Genomic DNA, 19,451 nt, shown 5'->3' on the forward strand with positions numbered 1-19,451 from the left:
GGAATTATTATTTTTTGTGAATAAATGTGCATAAGTGGAAGCTTCTCCCCTTTTTGGTACCATTATACACATATCCTACCTACCACGCGTTACAATGTACAAGACATGGATTACACAAGGTGGACTCTTTGGCCTGTACTGTATGTAAAGCACACGACAGCTCTGGATGCTAACAATCTACATAATTATATTGGGAGAAGTTTAATAACGCAATATGCTTACCTTGAATATCTGCTAATAAAACCAGAGTTCCCAACAGCACTCTCTCGCTCTCTTGCCATTGAGTCTCACTTGCAGCGAGTGCATCACCATTTTTGCCCAACTTTTGTCTTATCAGGTATTTGATGCACGCATTTTCCCCTGAAGCTCATCTTGTGAACGACTGACAATGCTGTCCTGCTCTTCACTTTTCAGATCTGGTTCAAATAGGAAGGGTAGAACTGACGACATGTTGGGAAAGCTAACGAGTGACACGCTGGAATTTCGGCAACGGGCCCGGTGACGTCACGCACTGCGACAAAACAAGAATGGCGACCTATCACTTAAAATAATTTTACAAACTTTATTAAAACAAAAACATTAAGAGGGGTTTTAATATCAAATTATTATAACTCATACTAACATTTATCTTTTAAGAATTACTTGTCTTAAAAATAGAGGATCTCTTTAAGAATAGTCTTATGAGTTCTTGCAAAATTTCTTCTCACATCCTTTTTGAGAAAGCTTTCCTTCCTTATACACAGGGTTTAAAAATACTTTTGATCTGAAAAAAAATGTAACCATTTCCTCCCTATACTAATTTAATTGCACTCTTTTGCAATATAATATTTTGAGCACAACAGCTTTCATTTGTCATGTTTGAAGAGACAAGCACCTTGTTCCGAGCGTCTTCCTCCAAGCGCTTCTTCTTGTCCAGGGACTTTGCATTGGCTCCCGCCCCCTCCTCCTCGGCTCGGCTCGCGGCCGCTTTGGCCTTGTGGTCCTCGCAGCGTGCCATGTAGCCTTGCTTGGCTTTGCGAAGGTTGGCCTCACAGTCCATCTGACAGAAAAAATAACTCCTTTCACACTGGAGACTCAATCATGTGGTCTGTGTGTGAAAAGCCGTACTAGTTTTCTCTTTGCCCGAATCCAGTGATCTTTGATTTCTTTCCGCCGCTTCTCGTGCTCCTGCTTGCGCTGCACCAGTGGCTGCACGTCATAAATATGTTGGGGTTATGCTTTTAATGACAGAAAACGTGTCCGGCAACAAATGGGAGTCACACCTGGATAAAAGTCTGGAGCAGGGTGGCGCTGCCCTGCTGGAGGCCTGTACTCAGCTCTTGGTCTTGCTCCAGAGCCAGAGAGTAGATGGAGAAGAGGGGCATGTGGGGCTACAAAGAGAAGATTAGAAGGTTATTGATTGCGTAGGGATATTAAAAAAAAGAATTTAAAAAAAAAAAGGATATTTTATCTTACGTGTGTGATGCTGTGTTTGCTGGATTGGTACAATCTCTGAATACCTTTGGAGAATTCCATCTCTGGTGGAATTAAATACATTCACTTTACATTCTTATATCATCATCGTCTAAGTGGAAAAACATGACTTTTTGTGTAATCAAGCTCAAACTGTACATTTGACCGCAAATTTGTGTTATTAGCAAGGCAAAAGCGGACTTTTTCTCATTTCTAGTTTTAAGTAGTGTAGCAATTTTGTCGTACCCAGTGAGATTCTCTTCTCCACGTAACTGATGAGATCTTTCATATACTTGGCGATAGTTTTGGCGTAGAGCAGAGCGGAGTCAACGCCGCCTTCGCTGCGCTGGAGCATCACATCCACTGCCTCAACATTGCCTGCAGTTTGGACTTGTAGATTAGACGCAGGACATCACCTCAAATAAAAGGCATTCATACAAAATAAATTTGCCCTAAGTATTAAACTGTGCAAATTGCGATTTTTTTAGACCTCTGCGATTTACGTGATTTTTACTTTACGACGTGTGTCTCGTCAGCAGTTTTAGCTCCAGTTTAAAAAAAAATTTTTTTTTAAGTTGCCTAACAGTGTCTCGTCAACTAACTCTCAGCATTGATGGGCAGTATATTATTTGTCATTTAATTTTGTTATTTATGAGGTCTAATTCATCTAAATGGTTTATCTCTACAGTAAATAGAAACGGCAATTTCTGAAGAAATTAGGATGAGGCTTTGCTGTGGTAGATAAAGATCTATGAGGTCACTTCCTGTTGATTTGGGGACATTTCGGGGACACGTCCTGTTGACGTTAGGTTATTTCCTGTTGATTTGGGGAAATTGGCTGTCAATGATATCGACTTACTTGGGCATCAGTTGAATGTCAATGGGCTGTAATGGTAATTTTTTGGTCAAAACTCCCAACGACACAGGTTCTGCTGCCATTGTAAATGAATGGGAAATTTGGATGTACAACCCCTAGCAAAAAAGTATGGAATCACCAGTCTCGGACAAGCACTTAATCAGACATTTTATCATGTAGAACAAACTCAGATTAAAAAGCTTGAAAAAAATAATGAATTAGTTCAAAAGTGCAACTCTTTAGCATTCAGAAACACTAAAAGAAATGAATAAAATACATGGTGGTGGTCAGTAATGTTACTTCTATAGCGCAAGTGCAGGGAAATATATATGGAATCACTCCATTCTGAGGACAAAAATATGGAATCATTAGAAACAAACAAAGAGATATCAAAACACATCTCTAGTATTTAGTAGCACAACCTCTGGCTTTTATGACAGCTTGCAGTCTCTGAGGCATGGACTTGAGTATTTGTCATCAATTTGGTGCCAACCGCAGTTGCTAGATCATCCTTGCAGGTCGGAGCCTTGCTGTGGACCACTTTTTTCAATTTCCACCACAGGTTTTCAATAGGGTTGAGATCTGGGCTATTTGCAGGCCATGACACTGACTGGATGAGTCTTTCTCCAAGGAATGCTTTAACAGTTTTAGCTCTGTGGCATGATGCATTGTCATCTTGGAAAATAAACATTTTAAATTGAAGGAATAAGAAAGCTGTCTAAAATTTCCCAATGTAAACTTGTGCATTTATTGAAGATTTAACCACAGCCATCTCCCCAGTGTCTTTCCCTGACATGCAGCCCAATATCATCTAGGACTGAGGGAATTTTGATGTTTTCTTCTTCATAAATCTCACTGGAACGGCACCAAACAAAAGTTCCAGTCAAGAATCTGCATTGGACAAGGTGTCAAAGAGTCAAGAATCTGCATTGGACAAGATGATGATGCTGGAACTTTGTTTTGGTGCTGTTCCAGTGAGATTTAAAATGATGACTGCCTGAAGAAAACATCAAAATTCCCTCAGTCCTTGATGATATGGGGCTGCATGTCAGGCAAATGCACTGGGGAGATGGTTGTGGTTAAATCTTCAATAAATGCACAAGTTTACATTAAAAGTTTAGACAGCTTTCTCATCTCTTCAATTGAAAATATGTTTGTCATTATCCAAGATGACAATGCATCATGCCAAAGAGCTAAAACTGTTAAAGCATTCCTTGGAGAAAGACTCATCCAGTCAATGTCATGGCCTGCAAATAGCCCAGATCTCAACCCTGATGAAAACCTGTGGTGGAAATTGAAAAAAATGGTCCACAGCAAGGCTCTGACCTGCAAGAATAATCTGGCAACTGCAATCAAAGAGAGTTGGCACCAAATTGATGAAGAATACTCAAGTCCTTGCCTCAGAGACTGCAAGCTGTCATAAAAGCTAGAGGTGGTGCTACCAAATACTGGAGATGTGTTTTGATTGTTATTTCTTTGTTTCTCATGATTCCATATTTTTTTCCTCAAATTGGAGTGATTGCATATATATTTCCCTGCACTTGCGCTATAGAAGTAACATTACTGACCACCACCATGTATTTTATTCATTTCTTTTAGTGTTTCTGAATGCTAAAGAGTTGCACTTTTGAACTAATTCATTATTTTTTCAAGCTTTTTAATCTGAGTTTGTTCTACATGATAAAATGTCTGAGTGAGTGCTCGTCCGAGACTGGTGATTCCATACTTTTTGCTAGGGGTTGTACATGGTCGTCAATGGCAAAGACGTGCATGGCTGTCAATGGCATCGACTCACTTGGGTGCCAGTTTAATGTCAATGGGCTCTCATGGAAAATAGTGAAAAATCACAAGGACTTGTTTTCCTGTCGTTAAAAATTAATGGGAAATTTGGGCGTACATGGCTGTCAATGGCATCCCATTCAAAATGAATGGGACAGTCTTTGGCGAATTTTAGGGGAACCGTAAAATTTTGGGAAATTATGTATACAACTTTTACCTTACCGTCCTGGAATTTTTATGTGTAAATTATGCGATTTGGTCAAAAATTGCAGGACTATGTACATTTAGAAAAAAAAAAACATTTTCCAAAAAACCTGCATTTATGGATGAATTGATCATTTTTGGGGCTCATATGAAAAATTTCCTGCATCGTGCAAAAATTCTGGTCATTTTGATATTTGAACGGTGTCAAACGGTTTGGACTGTGCGGTGCGCCGAAAAAATGCTTTTCCAAGAAAAAGTTTTACTATCTGGGCCTTTGCCTTGCAAAATCCCATCTAATTAATATGCATAGCTTGTATTTCATTATACTACAGTATAACGCACAGTATGTGCGGACCCCTTTCCTTTGTTGCACTCGGACTTGTTTGACGTCACGCCAGTGCTATTTTCTGTTACTTTCACATTTGGAAGTAGGGTGAATGCCTGTTAACATTTCAAGAAGGCAGAGAAACGGTAAACGACGCGGGCTAGGCGATGCCCTCTCCTGTTAGCTCGCTATTAGCCCGCTAGCTTATTGAGTGGTGTTCGTTGTAAAAATGCAATATACGTATATACTTTACAAATAAATTAACATAGAGATCTGAGTCAATATTCAAAGACAGAACCAAAATATTCAATTAATGCTCAGTTTGATGTAAAACTGTGCAGACTGGAAAAAAAACAAGCGATAAAATTGATTACACTGTAAACAGAACCTTAACAAGCTCAAAAACTTCACAACTTAATGTCAGATTGCAAGCAACTTTCAGGTGCATACCGCCACTTACTGTACAAGAATGTGCAGCACATATCTGAAGGTGTGCTGCTCTCACAGTTTTATTGGTCAATATCTTCTTCACCCGCCTAATCTTGCTTGTACTCGTGTTGCTGCCGCTAGTGCTCAAATACAGTATAGTTGCATAGGGCTAATCGATTGCACCTGAGGCTTGAAAAGGAAACTATCAATTCACAATGAGGGGGAAACAAAGAAAAACAAAAAGGAACGTGTAACCCAGGCGACAATTTGGAAAAATAGTGGCGTAAAAAGTAGACACGTGCTGTAAAATGTAGTGAAGTAAAAAGAACCTCATATTTGTACTCAAGTAGATACACAAAAACGTACTCAAGTACAGTAACAAAGTACTTTTACTTCATTACATTGCAAATTTTCACTTTAAGTCATTATTCGAAAAAGAAGGACGTTTGGGTGTGTACCAAAGTCATCAGAGCAGCTCCCTTGATGAGCGCCGTCCTGGCCTGCAGCGCCGTACAGATTCTCCATGGACTGCATACCACAGATAAGGCAAAGTCAAAGGATCGATTACTGGACTTGAGTAAATCCAACTAAAGAAGAAGAATGGAGCAAGACAGGGGTAGACACTCACTCGGCTCTTCTCCGTAGGCAGCAACGATAGCAGAGTACTGCTGTCCACCTCGCCCATCAGCAGCTCAGACACACTGCACACAAGCACAAAGTAAACATTCTCCTTTAGCCACTTTGTAAATGAACTAGATTCTAAAAATACTTTTCCTCCCTGCATAATATTACATTGTTTCGCTACCTTGTTTCTCGTGACATTAAAACTATATTTTTGTCCCAGTTCTTCCCCAACTCCTCCAAGAAATATTTCTTCAGTAGTCACACTGTGGCTGTTTTCATTCTTAGTCTTTTTAAAACACCTTAAACCTTACGTTGCATCTTATCATTACACAAAGTTTTTCACGTTACAAAATTCTCATAAAACATTTTCTTGTAGAACAGCAACTTCTTTTGTTACTTCTACTATTGAACTTAGAGTCATGTGAAAAAAATAGGACACCACATGAAATATTTAGCACTTTATTAAGAAATGTTCACATATCAATGTCTGATTTTGTTTCTCTCTGGAAAAGTGATTTAATTGCAGGTAAACAACAAAAATTAACATCGTTTTACTCATTTAACCAAATACATCAACAAAAATGCACATTCTGAGGAAAAATTTAGAACACCTTACCACCTAATATCATATCTAACATATTTTCATATGAAGGGATAAGAAAGCTGTCTAAAATTTCAATGTAAACTTTGCAAATGTGCATTTATTGAAGATTTAACCACTGCCATCTCCCCAGTGCCTTTGCCTGACATTCAGCCCCATATCATCAAGGACTGAGGGAATTTTGATGTTTTCTTGAAGCAGTCATCATTGTAAATCTCACTGGAACAGCACCAATTGATGTTGGGTAATTGTGTAATTGATGTTCAAAACCCGATTTTTGTTTGCTTAATTACTTTAAAGCGGCACAGTGGATAAGTAGTTAGCAAGTCCACCTCACAGTTATGAAATCTAGGGTTCAATCATGGGCTATGGCCTTTCATTGTGGAGTTTCCTTGTTCTATACATGCCTTCGTAATTTTCTACGGCTGTATCCAGCTATATCCCAAAAACATGCATGGTTCGCTGAGTACACACTCTAAATCCTCGACAGGTGTGATAGCGAGTACAAATAGTTGTTTGTCTATATGCAGCCCATAGTGCTGCAACGATTAATCGATTAACTCAAGTAATTCGATTAGGGAAAAGATTCAAATTTTGCCGCTTTGAGTATTCATTTAATTAAAGTGGCGTTTTAACAATTTGTTTTGAAAGTATTTGCATTTACTTTTATTGATTTGGGTGGAAACACTGCTGTCTAGTGGCAACAGTGAACATGACATAACTCATTTCACATGGCTGAATCCAGCTGCTCCATGTTAAGACCAACATAAGCCAAGTTTCTGTTTGAGCTAACATGTTTTTTTAATGCATTCGTAATTTAGTTTATAGGCATAGGTATATTTACCCGTTTTTTTTGTGTGTGTGTGAGAGTATATGTTTGAACCATCTGTTAAAAGCATTGTTGAAAAAGTTAGCATTTTATAGCATTTAAGCTACTTTTCCTATGTAAATTAGCCAATTATCCTTTTGTTGTACTTATAGACTCATTTATCTTTTTATGCTGTTTGAGGCTCAGCTCATGTATTTTAATTTTTTATATTCCTTATCCAATTACTCGATTATTCGAACTAACTTAATCGATTAATCAACTACTAAAATAATCGATAGCTGCAGCAAATTGTAGCCCATGATTGGCTGGCAACCAGTTCAGGGTTTAGCCTCCTGCCCATATTCAGCTGGGATAGGCTCCAGCACCCCCGTGACACTCGTGAGGATAAACGGTATAGAAGATGGAAGAAGGGATTAAAAAACACATGGTTAACTCATTCACTCCCGGCCATTTTCACCGGTGCAACCGCCTTCGGTCCCGGCCATTTTACTGGATTTTGACTGATTCTGCAAGGCCCACAGAAAATTCTCTTCTATTGCTATATAAACATGGAACCCACCAAAAGAAAGATTAGACTCTCTTCTTTCAGCAGGAAAAAAAGTTAGTTCATATCTTTTTCCTATCTTTAGAAATCAGCATTAGAAAATAGCTTAGTTTGAGCAATTTTCCAATTTCTGATGAAAAAAACAAATTGAGCTTTTTGTAAATACATTTTAAACATAACTTTGACGTTAACGCAGCTATTTTTTGCTTTTGTGACATCCCAAACATCTGAATAATGTTTTCCTTCAACAAAATAACAAACAAGACGAATAGAGCTTTTGTTAGCAAAGTAACATTTTATTTACACATAACTAAACTACTGAACTGAGAGATGATGCTGTTGTGCAGGGCCGGCCCAGCCTATACGCAGACTATGCAGCTGCTTAGGGCCCCTGACCACTAGGGGCCCCCCAATCTGGCAATTGTTTAATTTATATTCTATTTTGTTTACTACAGTTTGCTTTATTTGACTTTTGTGAGTTTTGATACTTGATTACAAGCTTTAAAAAATAAAAGTTCTTCCTTAACTTTCTTTTAGAAAAAGGTTTGGCGCTATCTACTGTAAGTACTGACAATCATTTGGGGTGAGAAGTTTGAAGTATGCAGTGCAACAAAATCTGATTAATATACAAAATATGGACATATGGGTTGGATTGCACGTATGGGTTTCACAGTACACTGTGACGAAATGGTGTCCCAAAAATATGGGCCCCTTTCCATTATTTTACTTAGGGTCCCCAAATGGCCTGGGCCGGCCCTGCTGTTGTGGCCGCGACAGCTTTTCCCTCATCGCTGTAATATATTGATAGGATGATCTATGTCATCCTAGATCGAATGTTTCGCCCTGGGAAGCACATCCTTGTTTGACATGTCATGTCTGGGTCTGCGGGGAATATATTTGATGTGTGCGGCGCAGTGCAAAGTAGTGAGATTAAAGACGTGAGCTACTCTGTGTTCACCCACAACGGCCTGATCATGATCAGCGTAACAACTAACAAATACACAACAATCGCTGCCTGTCTCATCAAGATGGATTTTTTTGAGTCTTTCTTTTGTAATGACCACTGCCTCGTGGCGGAGTTCGCCTGGTGAACCTGTGTGGGGCATGTTGTGTTTCTGGGGGGGAACTGGTTTGGCCATGCGTGTTTCCGGCTGAGTCGCGGGACACTGGAGGGTAGCGGGGGACGCGAGCGGCCGAGCATGGCAGCGCGGGCCCTGCACGGCGAGCAGCACAGACTCAACGGCATCATCCGCTGCACTGGTGGTCACGGTCGTCCTGCTCGGACTTCCTGCGCATGGCGTCCTGGTCGTCCGTTCGGTCGTCTTCCGCCGGCGCCCCGGCCGTGCGACCCAGCCGTTCATTCCGTTGAGTCGGGTTGCGGGTCTTACAAAATGCGCTACTCCCCTCCAGTGGTCAGTTTTATTGCTTTAAAATGGATTTTCAGCATTGTGCTTTGGAGCTAAGTTGCATCCGAACCTAGAGATGTCTCTTATGGAAAAAAAAATGTAAAAGACGTATAAATACGTCTTTGGGACACTGAAACAAAAATAGAACGTATTTATACATTTTTGGGAGCAAATGAGTTAACCTGGTTTTTTTTGTTTTGTTTTTTTAAATCTGTACTTTCTGGAAAGTTAACCAAGTTTATTCTTTCAAGTCAATTTATATTTTGTTTTATGACAGCTAATTACTTCAATCTAGTAGCATAAGGAATTCTAAACATTTTTGTCAAATGAACTGAAACTATTAGATTTTGTGTAAGCAGACTGCTAATGTAGAAGGTAATCCGATTAAATGCAATTTAATGTGACCAGACGTTTCTATACATTTAAATTCCTGCACAGCAAAGAATGTGCTCATTTGTCATGAGGTTTTCAAAGAGCATAAAGTTCAAATTGCTGCCAGATAGAGAAGAGCCCAGCTGAGTGGATGAGGAAACTGAGCTGTCAGACATTTCAACTGTGCGATGGCTCACTTCCTCTTGCTGCTCTCTGACAGTTAGAACAGACATGTGACCGCTTTCCACGTAAACAACCTTATTATTGTGACCTTTTAATAATACTGATTAGAAAAAAACACCTGGAATTCAGACTAGCTGTCCCAAGCAAATATTTTCACCCTTCAAATCCAAATGCAGATTAATGTCGAAGGAGTCACCTTCACCGCCATGCATTTCGTGTCGTACAAGAAAACCACTTCCTGTTTTCGTGCTCTGCCTCATGCAAATGTGTCACCACTTACGCACTTCTCTCTAGCGCACACAAAATCTGTAACTCACAACTTCTGTTTTTAGGCAATATTGTAGCCACTCACTTGCTGCTGAAGGCCACTGCGATGGTCTCGATGGCTTTCTCAAAGTCCTTTTTGTCCGAGTCGTTGCATGCCTCATAGTGGAAACCTACAAAAATGTTTGTAATACTCGTTCTTACAGTACACCTCTCTCAAGGGAACGTGGCTCGTTTCGTTTGACTCACTTTTGACTTTGGCTATGAGTTTGCCGGCAGCGGTGAGAATCTCCACTGTGTTGAGGAAGGGGTACGTGTTGATGACCTGCCGCAACACACGCAGAACCTCCCCTAAGCACTCATGGGCAACGGGGCGCTGATTCTCTGTACCTGCGTGTAAACAAGGTCACTAGGTACAATGTAGTTGACAGCTGCAATTTGACCTACTGGCTGCCATTGACGGCGATAGACGGCCAATCCATTTCAGCTGGGAGTGAATGAACAAATCGAATGATCGCTCTCAGCTAGCCCTCGGAGTTCAAATGGATTGGACATCTATTGCTGTCAATGGCAGTGAAACATGATCATTTACTGCCACTCGTTCCAGTTCAAATGGATTGGACCTCTATCGCCGCTCACAACTAGGACTGATATGATTATCTGACTAATTGTCATCTAATCTATTGAAAATAGTTGATTAATTTGATATAGTTTTGTCCATGTCCTCTTTTAGGAGCCTTATTGATTATTAACTACATATCACTTATTGTATTTGGAAAAATATTTTTTAAATTAGTATTTATTGAAAAAAGGGGGAAACACTAAAAATTCTGTTAGTTTTTAATCATTAAAAATTGTTTAATTTTTATTTGTGATTCCTTAAATGTATATATTTAAAAACAGGAAAACACTTATCATAATATATTTTATTTTTATTTAAGAAACAAATGTTATTTTATTTTTTTAAATTTATTCATGAAAAGGAGAGACTATATTGTCTTATTTAAGATTTTTTTTTTTTTTAAACTTGTACTTATTTTTCAAAAAAGTTAAAGGGAAAAAAAATATTAAAACATATATATATATATATATATATATATATATACCTTAATTTTCAGACTATTACGCACACCTGACTATAAGCCGCCATTCACCAAATTTGACATGAAAACAGCATTTGCTCATAGATAAGCTGCACTGGACTATAAGCCGCAGCTGTCTTCACTGTACTATGGGATATTTACGCCAAAAGATATTAATCGGAAACACTTTATTTGACATCGGCATAATAAGACTGAGGATCAAATGAACCCCCATGAAGCTTTGAACCAATTTTCTGCAAAGCTTCATTGGTTCAAGAAGCTTCTTTTGATCATCACTGCTTCCTTGGGGGCGACAATCAACCTCTGCTGCCACCTGCTGTCAACACTGTTGTCATCCAACATGCCTCCTAGCATGCAATGCAGCGCAACAGATGTAAATAACAATCATAATTCATCTTCTGTGCTAATTATTTCTTCAGTTACTGTTCCAGTTTGATTAATTGCTAGTGATGGTATTTGGTAACACTTTATTTGACAGTGGCGCCATAGAATTGTCACAAGACCATCATAATTATGACATGACACTGCCATGCGCATTGTTGAATGCTTATGACAGATGGCATTTTGTGTCATCCAGCAAATTATCTCACTTTTGAATGGATGTAAAAGATCTGAGCTGGACATAAATGGAGTTAGTGACATAATTTGCCAGATGACACTAAATGTCATCTGTCATAAGTATTCATTAATGCCCAAGATAGTGTCATGTCATAATTATGGTCTTATGGCAGTCAAATGATGCCGCCGTCAAATAAAGTCTTACCTATAAATCCAAATAAAACAAGCCGCAGGATTCAAAATGAGGGGAAAAAAGTAGCTGCATATAGTCCGAAATTTACGGAAATTTTATTTTATTAAAAGTTGAAAAAGGGAAAAACTAAGCATTCTCTGTAGGGGTGTAACGGTACACAAAAATATCGGTTCGGTACGTACCTCGGTTTTGATGTCACGGTTCGGTTCATTTTCGGTACAGTAAGAAAACAAAATGCAAAATATAAATGTGCTAGTTGTTTATTACACACCTTTCAACAATAGGAACATTAGCCTATACAAAGCTAGAATTCTGCTCAAAAAGTATCGGGTATTTAAAGATAATCCAACAACAATTTGACTTTCGGACCCCGCGTATTGGTCAGCTTTTTTTCTGAAAGAAAGACGAAAAAAGAGGCCCTGTGCTAAAGAGAAAAATCCCACTGACAAAGATTTTAACATGTATTTTACAAATGAAATGCCTCAAAGAATCTATTTTTTTTTTCTTATGAACGGTTTTCAAAAGCTTTATTGGTGGATTTTCTCAAGTTAAAGCGCCACACAGAAATTAATAAATTTAATTGTGTAGGCAGAATCTGTGTATAATTATTATTATTTAATTACAGGTGTTTTAGCTCATTTCGTTTTATTTAAATGGGCTATTATTTATTTTATTATGTGTTTATATTTTACAAATGTGATTTATTATTCATTTATATTGTATATTTTATGTTGTTTAACTTTAGTTCCTATGTGAATATTAGTTCCTACCTGTTTTGTTGTGGTAGGAGGGTTTTTTATTGAACACGGGGCTGTGTTGGTTATTATTATAGCAGAGAAGACAGCAGTAAATCAACAAAGACAAGTCAACTGTGCCCCGATTTACCACTCAAGAGATCTGATGGACTCAAAAAGTGGGTTACGATTGCATATTAGTTTGAAAATCGACCGGATCCACCGTATTTTTACACGAGTGACTTCCGGTCTGCCCGATCCTAGCTACCGGTAGTAGTATTGACGCAGGAGGGTTGCGTCTCGCGTCAAATAATAAACTCTGCCGTTCTTTTCGCGTGCGTCATGAGCCGCTTCTGGGACGCGTCTAACACGCGGCCGCACTGCGACTGGTGTGCATTGACTGATTGACTTTAACGGCCGCGTTTCACTGCGTTCTCGCGGCGGCCACGTTGTCGTGCCGTTGACGTTTCTGGGTTATACTGTCCTACCATGTTGGTCCTCATTATAGAAAGAAACTGTAACCCGATCGACTCAGGGCCTCGAAAAGTAAGGGTTACATTACGTCAGAAACTCGTACACCTCTGTTCCGAACCGAGCACCACGTACCGAAACGGTTCAATACAAATACATGTACCGTTACACCCTTAATTCTCTGACTTTTGTAGTCTTCAATAGCAGCAGATTAATTCAGTAATTAATCAAAATTAGCTATTAATCAAAACTAGATAGTTTGCATTGGAAAAACGATACCGTAAACATTCATTGCACGTATTCATCGTGCAGCTTTTCTCAGTGCAGTTTAGGGTTCCAATGCACATTTAAATGTGAGTAAAGGATGCGATTTGTAAATGTGCTGTTTATTTAACTAGTCGCAAAAAAAACGGTGATTGATTATCAAAACATTTAATAGCAGTCTTTCAGACAACAACCCATCAGACGTCACAAAAGCCTCCTTTATGTCTGTACAAGTGTCCGAGATAAGACAGAGAGTGACCTCAACACTGTGCCAAACAGGAAGTGAACTTTTTTCTCTTCCATTTATGCAATGCCGTTCCCTTGTGGACTTAGGTTAAGGTTCTCAAAAAGTTGCTTTATGTTATGTAACATTCTGACAACGTGACGGTGGGCATGCAGACGCAGATGTCATATCGCCTGAAGAAATGCAAGCAAGGTCGCGCTGTCGGATGCTATCCGCAGCACCTTCCTGTTTCGAAGAATGCGAGAACACGAAACTCGCGGTAACGCAAAAAAATAAAAGTCTACATGTTGCTGGTGTCTTCCCGTACAGTTATTTGGCCATCTTGAGGCTCATTAAGACGTGAGCCTTCGCTTTGAGTCAAAGGATTACTTTTTTTTCCTTCTTGCTGGGCTCCTGTTTGGCAAAAAAATAAAAAATGGATCTTTAAACAGGTCTCAACTACCTTCAGCGAGCATCACCACGTCCTTCAGCTTCTCCACGGCCTCTGCGAAACGCGCCACATCCCTGAGCAGGGCCGGGATGTCCTCCACCTCGATGGCGGTGCCTTCGGGGCCATCGGAAGAAGGTGGTGTCGATGCCATTGCTCCTTTGGCGTGGCCTCTTGTGAACACCCACGACTGCAAAGTCAAACCTGAGGGCAACAAATTGATAAGTTAGTGACGGGCTAGATCTAAGGACTAGGGGTGTGACAAAATATCGAAATGTTGATAGATCATGATACTTTGTATCCCAAAAGGTTATCAATATGCTCCTGCCAAGAATCAAGATATCGTTTTAAAAAGGTGGCAATATTAAGAAAAAAAAAAAATGGAACCAACAAGTTGCTACCAAAATCTTCCACCATAATAGTGTCTCAGGTAACTCTAAGGCTGCCATTAACGGTGCTCGACGCCCAATCCATTTAGACTGGGAATGTTTGTTCATTCGAAATAGGGCTGCAGCGATCGGTTATTTTAGTAGTCTATTAATCCATGAACTATTTAGTTCAAATAATCGAGTAATCGGATAAGGAACATAAAAATTTAAAATACCTGAGCCTTACACGGTATATATATATATGTATAAAAAAGAGGATCTATGTACAACAAAAGAACAATCGGCCAACTTAAATAGCAAAAGTCCGCTAGCTTAAATGCTATAAAATACTAACGCTTTTTTACAATGCTCTTAACAAATGGCTCAGACACATATTCCCACAAAAAATGGCTAAATATACCTTTAAACTAAATTACGAATGCATTCAAAAACTCAAACAAAAACTTAGCTTATGCTGGTCTTAACAGGGAGCTGATGGATTCAGCCATGTGAAATGAGGTAGACTAGAGCAGGGGTCCCCAACCTATTCCACTAAGGCACACTGTGGGTGCAGGATTTCATTCTTACCAAACAAGATGACAACACTTTTTCCCCAATCTGGTGTTTTACAAGTGCAATCAGTTGATTGCAGTCAGGTGTGGCTTGTTTTAGCAGAAGCCTCATTGGTTCAACTGTCTCTGCTGGATCGGCTGGAACAAAAACCAGGACCCACAGTGTGCCTTGAGGACTGGGTTGAAAACCCCTGGACTAGAGGGCCGTGTCCTCCGGAGAAAATTTGCCTGCCTCCTCAATCCACCCGATATTAGCGTGCATTGAGGAAGAAGAGGGCAGGTACTCTCATAAGAAGGAACGGTGTGACATCACACCGTGACCAATTTCAAATCCTGCCATTTACAGTGTGAATTCACTTTTAAAAGCAACTGAAACCAAATTAGGGCTGCAGCTATTGACTATTTTAGTAGTCGATTAATTGATGAACTAGTTAGTTCGAATATTTGAGTAATCGGATAAGGAACAATAAAAAATTAAAACACATGAGCCGATTCTCAAACGGTATTAAAAAAAATGAGGATCTAAGTACAACAAAAGAACAATTGGCTAACTCACATAGCAAAGGTCAGCTAGCTTAAATGCGATAAAACATTTTTTTTTTTTTTTTTAACAATGCTCTTAACAAATGGTTCAAACATATATTCTCACAAAATACATCTATAAAATAAATTACGAATGCATTAAAAAAAACATTACCTCAAACAAAAACTTAGCTTATGTTGGTCTTAACAGGGAGCAGCTGGATTCAGCCATGTGAAATGAGTTATGTCATATTCACTGTTGCCACGAGACGGCAGTGTATCCATGTTTTCCGAAATTTCCAGGTTCACGGTGAATCGATAACAGGCACACTTTTTGCCAAATAGACAATGTTTATTGATTAGAAAATGCAGAATAAATGAGATTTATTGATTAGAATCCCACGAGAGCAAGCAAAGAAGTATCAACAAATGTCAACGATAACGCTAGATTTGAGTTTGTCAACCCCAGAATCCCCGCATTACCGTTACAGCAAAACAAAATGTCCCTTAGCAATGAAAATTGTTAACCGTGACAAACGAGCGGGGAGCCAACACACTCCGGTAAGGCGGCGAAGGAACAAAGCCAGGCGATCCGTACGTGACCCGCTGGCGGACTTCCTTCGCCGCCTTGCCGGTGTGTGTTGGCTCCCCAATCATTTGTCACGGTAAGCGATTTTCATTGCTAAGGGACATTTCGTTTTGCTGTAACGGTAACGCGGGGATTCTGGGGTTGACAAACTCAAATCTAGCGTCATCGTTGACATTTGGTGATACTTGTTTGCTTGCTCTTGTGGGATTGTAATCAATAAATCTCATTTATTTTGCATTTTCTAATCAATAAACATTGTCTATTTTGCAAAAGTGTGCCTGTTACTGATTCACCGCAAACCTGGAAATTTCGGAAAACAATCCACCCTAATCAATACAACTAAATGCAAATATATTTTTTTAAAGAACATTACAACGCCACTTTAAACGAATATTCAAAGCAACAAAATTTAATTTGAATCTTCTTCTAATGGAATTACTTGAGTTAATCGATTAATCGTTGCAGTAGTGAATTAAAAAAAAACAAAAAAACAACTACATAGATAACACTTTAACTCTGTTCATGAAACCGACAAATATTGGAAAATTACTTCTGCCTCTGAAAAAAGAAAAAAAAAAGTCTTTCCACTGTGATGCACATGATGGTGTTGTCTTTCCTTTTAACAGGTTTAACACATCACAATTCTCAAAATCATCAATATGATACAAAATGCAACTTTAAAAGCCCTCATTGGCTCACCCGCCGCGCTGGCGTGTCGGCTCAGGGTGGTCGGCCGCCTGTGTGTGGCGGTGGAGTATGACACACCAGGTGCCATCTTGCCGTGCTGGGGGCTAGGGGTGCCTGGGCAGGAAAGGGAGGGGTCCTGGAGACTCGTGGAGGACGGGGTGAGCAAGGATGAGGACGAGAAGCTGGGTGAAGAGGAAAGAGTGGTGTCGCCGCCATCTTTCTGAGGCAGCTCCTGTAGGATGGACAGCTGGAAAACATGCAAAGGAGAAAAACACTTAAAATGGCTTCTCTTTTGACTCTTGTTGATAAGGGACTTTCACAAGATCCCGCAAGGCAACACTTCCTGAATCTGTGGGCGCAGTAGAGATGTGAAGAAATACACTTCAACAGCTATTAGTTTGTCTGTTTACCTGTTTGAGCCATACATCCAATCGCTCCTTGCCCTTGGAGTCCACTTTCTTAGCCCGCAAGCTGATGGAATAGGGCTTGTAGCTGCGTTTGTGTCCTGGCTTCAGCATGGTCAGACAAGCACAATTGGCCACATCCCTGTTACCTTATCTTACACATTACACTAGAGCCTGACTTGCAACACACTTATTCACAACACATCATCACCGGCGCTTGGACAAAACGTTATCTGACACCACATACGCACACTAAAACTGACAGTTTCAACAGCGCCCCGGAAGGGATGATGTGTTCACTCACTCAAATCATACACCAAGACAGAGCTCCGGACTGCCCCTAACACAGTTCAAGTCATTTTTTCTTCTAGTCGCACATGTGCAATAAATAGTGTCTTTTATTATCATTTTTTGTATTTGTTGCTGACAAATCCCAGTTCTAGTTAATAAAGTATTAATCAAGCAATTAAAATGTTCAATCAATAATACAGTAGGGCAAAAAAGTGGAAATGTGAATATTTATTTGGAAAGTTGATTTTCAGTTTATGTTCTAAATTTTCTACTCGTACCCCTAAAACTCCAGATTAGGAGCCATTGTGCTTCCAATAAAAAAAGTCTTGAATCTAGTCTAATGCATCCAAAAGTAAAATGGCTGGCTGACACACACCCCTCAAGTGGTGATTCCTATACAGTGATCCCTCGTTTTCACGGTTAATGGGGACTAGAACCCGCCACGATAAGAGAAAATCTGAAGTAGCGCTGTAAAGCGCCATAAAACAAACTTTATGTATATATTAGGGCTGCAGCTATCGAATATTTTAGTAGTCGATTAATCAATGGACTAGTCAGTTTGAATAATCGAGTAATCGGATAAGGAACATGAAACATTAAAATACCTGAGCTGAGCCTGAATATTTTTTTTTAAATGATCTATGTACAACAAAAGATCAATAGGCTAACTTACATAGAAAAAGTCTGCTAGCTTAAGTGCGATAAAATGCTAAAGTTTTAATTTTTTTTTTTTTTTTTTTTACAATGTTCTTAAAAAATGGTTCAGACACATATTCCCACAAAAAATGGCTAAATATACCTACAGTTGTGGTCAAAAGTTTACATATACTTGTGAAGAACATCATGTCATGGCTCTCTTGAGTTTCCAGTTATTTCTACAACTCTGATTTTTCTCTGATAGAGTGATTGGAACAGATACTTCTTTGTCACAAAAAACATTCATGAAGTTTGGTTCTTTTATGACTATTATGGGTGAACAGAAAAAAGATCAAATCTGCTTGGTCAAAAATATACATACAGCAGCGCTAATATTTGGTAACATGTCCCTTGGCCATTTTCACTTCAATTAGGCGCTTTTGGTAGCCATCCACAAGCTTCTGGTTGAATCTTTGACCACTCCTCTTGACAGAATTGGTGCAGTTCAGTTAAATTTGATGGCTTTCTGACATGGACTTGTTTCTTCAGCATTGTCCACAAGTTCTCAATGGGGTTTAAGTCAGGACTTTGGGAAGGCCATTCGAAAACCTTCATTCTAGCCGGATTTAGCCATTCCATTACCACTTTTGATGTGTGTTTGGGGTCACTGTCCTGTTGGAACACCCAACTGCGCCCAAGACCCAATCTTCGGGCTGATGACGTTAGGTTATCTTGAAGAATGTGAAGGTAATCCTCCTTCTTCATTATCCCATTTACGCTCTGTAAAGTACCAGTTCCATTGGTAGCAAAACAGCCCCACAGCATAATACTACCACCACCATGCTTGACGGTAGGCATGGTGTACTTGGGGTTAAAGGCCTCACCTTTTCTCCTCCAAACACATTGCTGGGCATTGTGGCCAAACAGCTCGATTTTTGTTTCGTCTGACCACAGAACTTTCCTCCAGAAGGTCTTATCTTTGTCCATGTGATCAGCAGCAAACTTCAGTCGAGCCTTAAGGTGCCGCTTTTGGAGCAAGGGCTTCCTTCTTGCACGGCAACCTCTCAGTCCATGGAGATGCAAAACACGCTTGACTGTGGACACTGACACCTGTGTTCCAGCAGCTTCTAATTCTTGGCAGATCTGCTTTTTGGTGATTCTCGGTTGAATCTTCACCCTCCTGACCAATTTTCTCTCAGCAGCAGGTGATAGCTTGCGTTTTCTTCCTGATCGTGGCAGTCACAAAACAGTGCCATGCACTTTATACTTACAAACAATTGTTTGCACTGTTGCTCTTGGGACCTGCAGCTGCTTTGAAATGGCTCCAAGTGACTTTCCTGACTTGTTCAAGTCAATGATTCGCTTTTTCAGATCCATGTATGTATATTTTTGACCCAGCAGATTTGATCACTTTTTCTGTTAACCCATAACAAAGTCATAAAAGAACCAAACTTCATGAATGTTTTTTGTGACAAAGAAGTATCTGTTCCAATCACTCTATCGGAGAAAAATCAGAGTTG

General features: G+C 39.6%; 1 protein-coding gene across 3 annotated transcripts in view; it reads right to left on the reverse strand.

Annotated features, from left to right (window-relative positions):
- arhgap45b (Rho GTPase activating protein 45b) overlaps positions 1-19,451 on the reverse strand; it is a 44,473-nt gene that overhangs the window by 21,032 nt on the left and 3,990 nt on the right. The window contains exons 2-13 of one of the 3 annotated variants that reach the window (XM_057842022.1): positions 17,011-17,109; positions 16,613-16,847; positions 13,878-14,066; positions 10,118-10,258; positions 9,957-10,041; positions 5,674-5,746; positions 5,504-5,573; positions 1,699-1,830; positions 1,456-1,517; positions 1,263-1,370; positions 1,108-1,188; positions 875-1,039 (exon numbers count right to left, since the gene is read on the reverse strand). In XM_057842022.1, coding sequence (XP_057698005.1) covers positions 875-1,039; positions 1,108-1,188; positions 1,263-1,370; positions 1,456-1,517; positions 1,699-1,830; positions 5,504-5,573; positions 5,674-5,746; positions 9,957-10,041; positions 10,118-10,258; positions 13,878-14,066; positions 16,613-16,847; positions 17,011-17,109 — 1,440 coding nt within the window. The remainder of the gene's footprint in view (positions 1-874; positions 1,040-1,107; positions 1,189-1,262; positions 1,371-1,455; positions 1,518-1,698; positions 1,831-5,503; positions 5,574-5,673; positions 5,747-9,956; positions 10,042-10,117; positions 10,259-13,877; positions 14,067-16,612; positions 16,848-17,010; positions 17,110-19,451) is intronic. The other 2 variants (XM_057842021.1, XM_057842020.1) reach the window with 2 other exon arrangements.

This window comes from Corythoichthys intestinalis, chromosome 7 (genome assembly GCF_030265065.1).
Source record: "Corythoichthys intestinalis isolate RoL2023-P3 chromosome 7, ASM3026506v1, whole genome shotgun sequence".
NCBI classification, from domain to species: Eukaryota; Metazoa; Chordata; class Actinopteri; order Syngnathiformes; family Syngnathidae; genus Corythoichthys; species Corythoichthys intestinalis.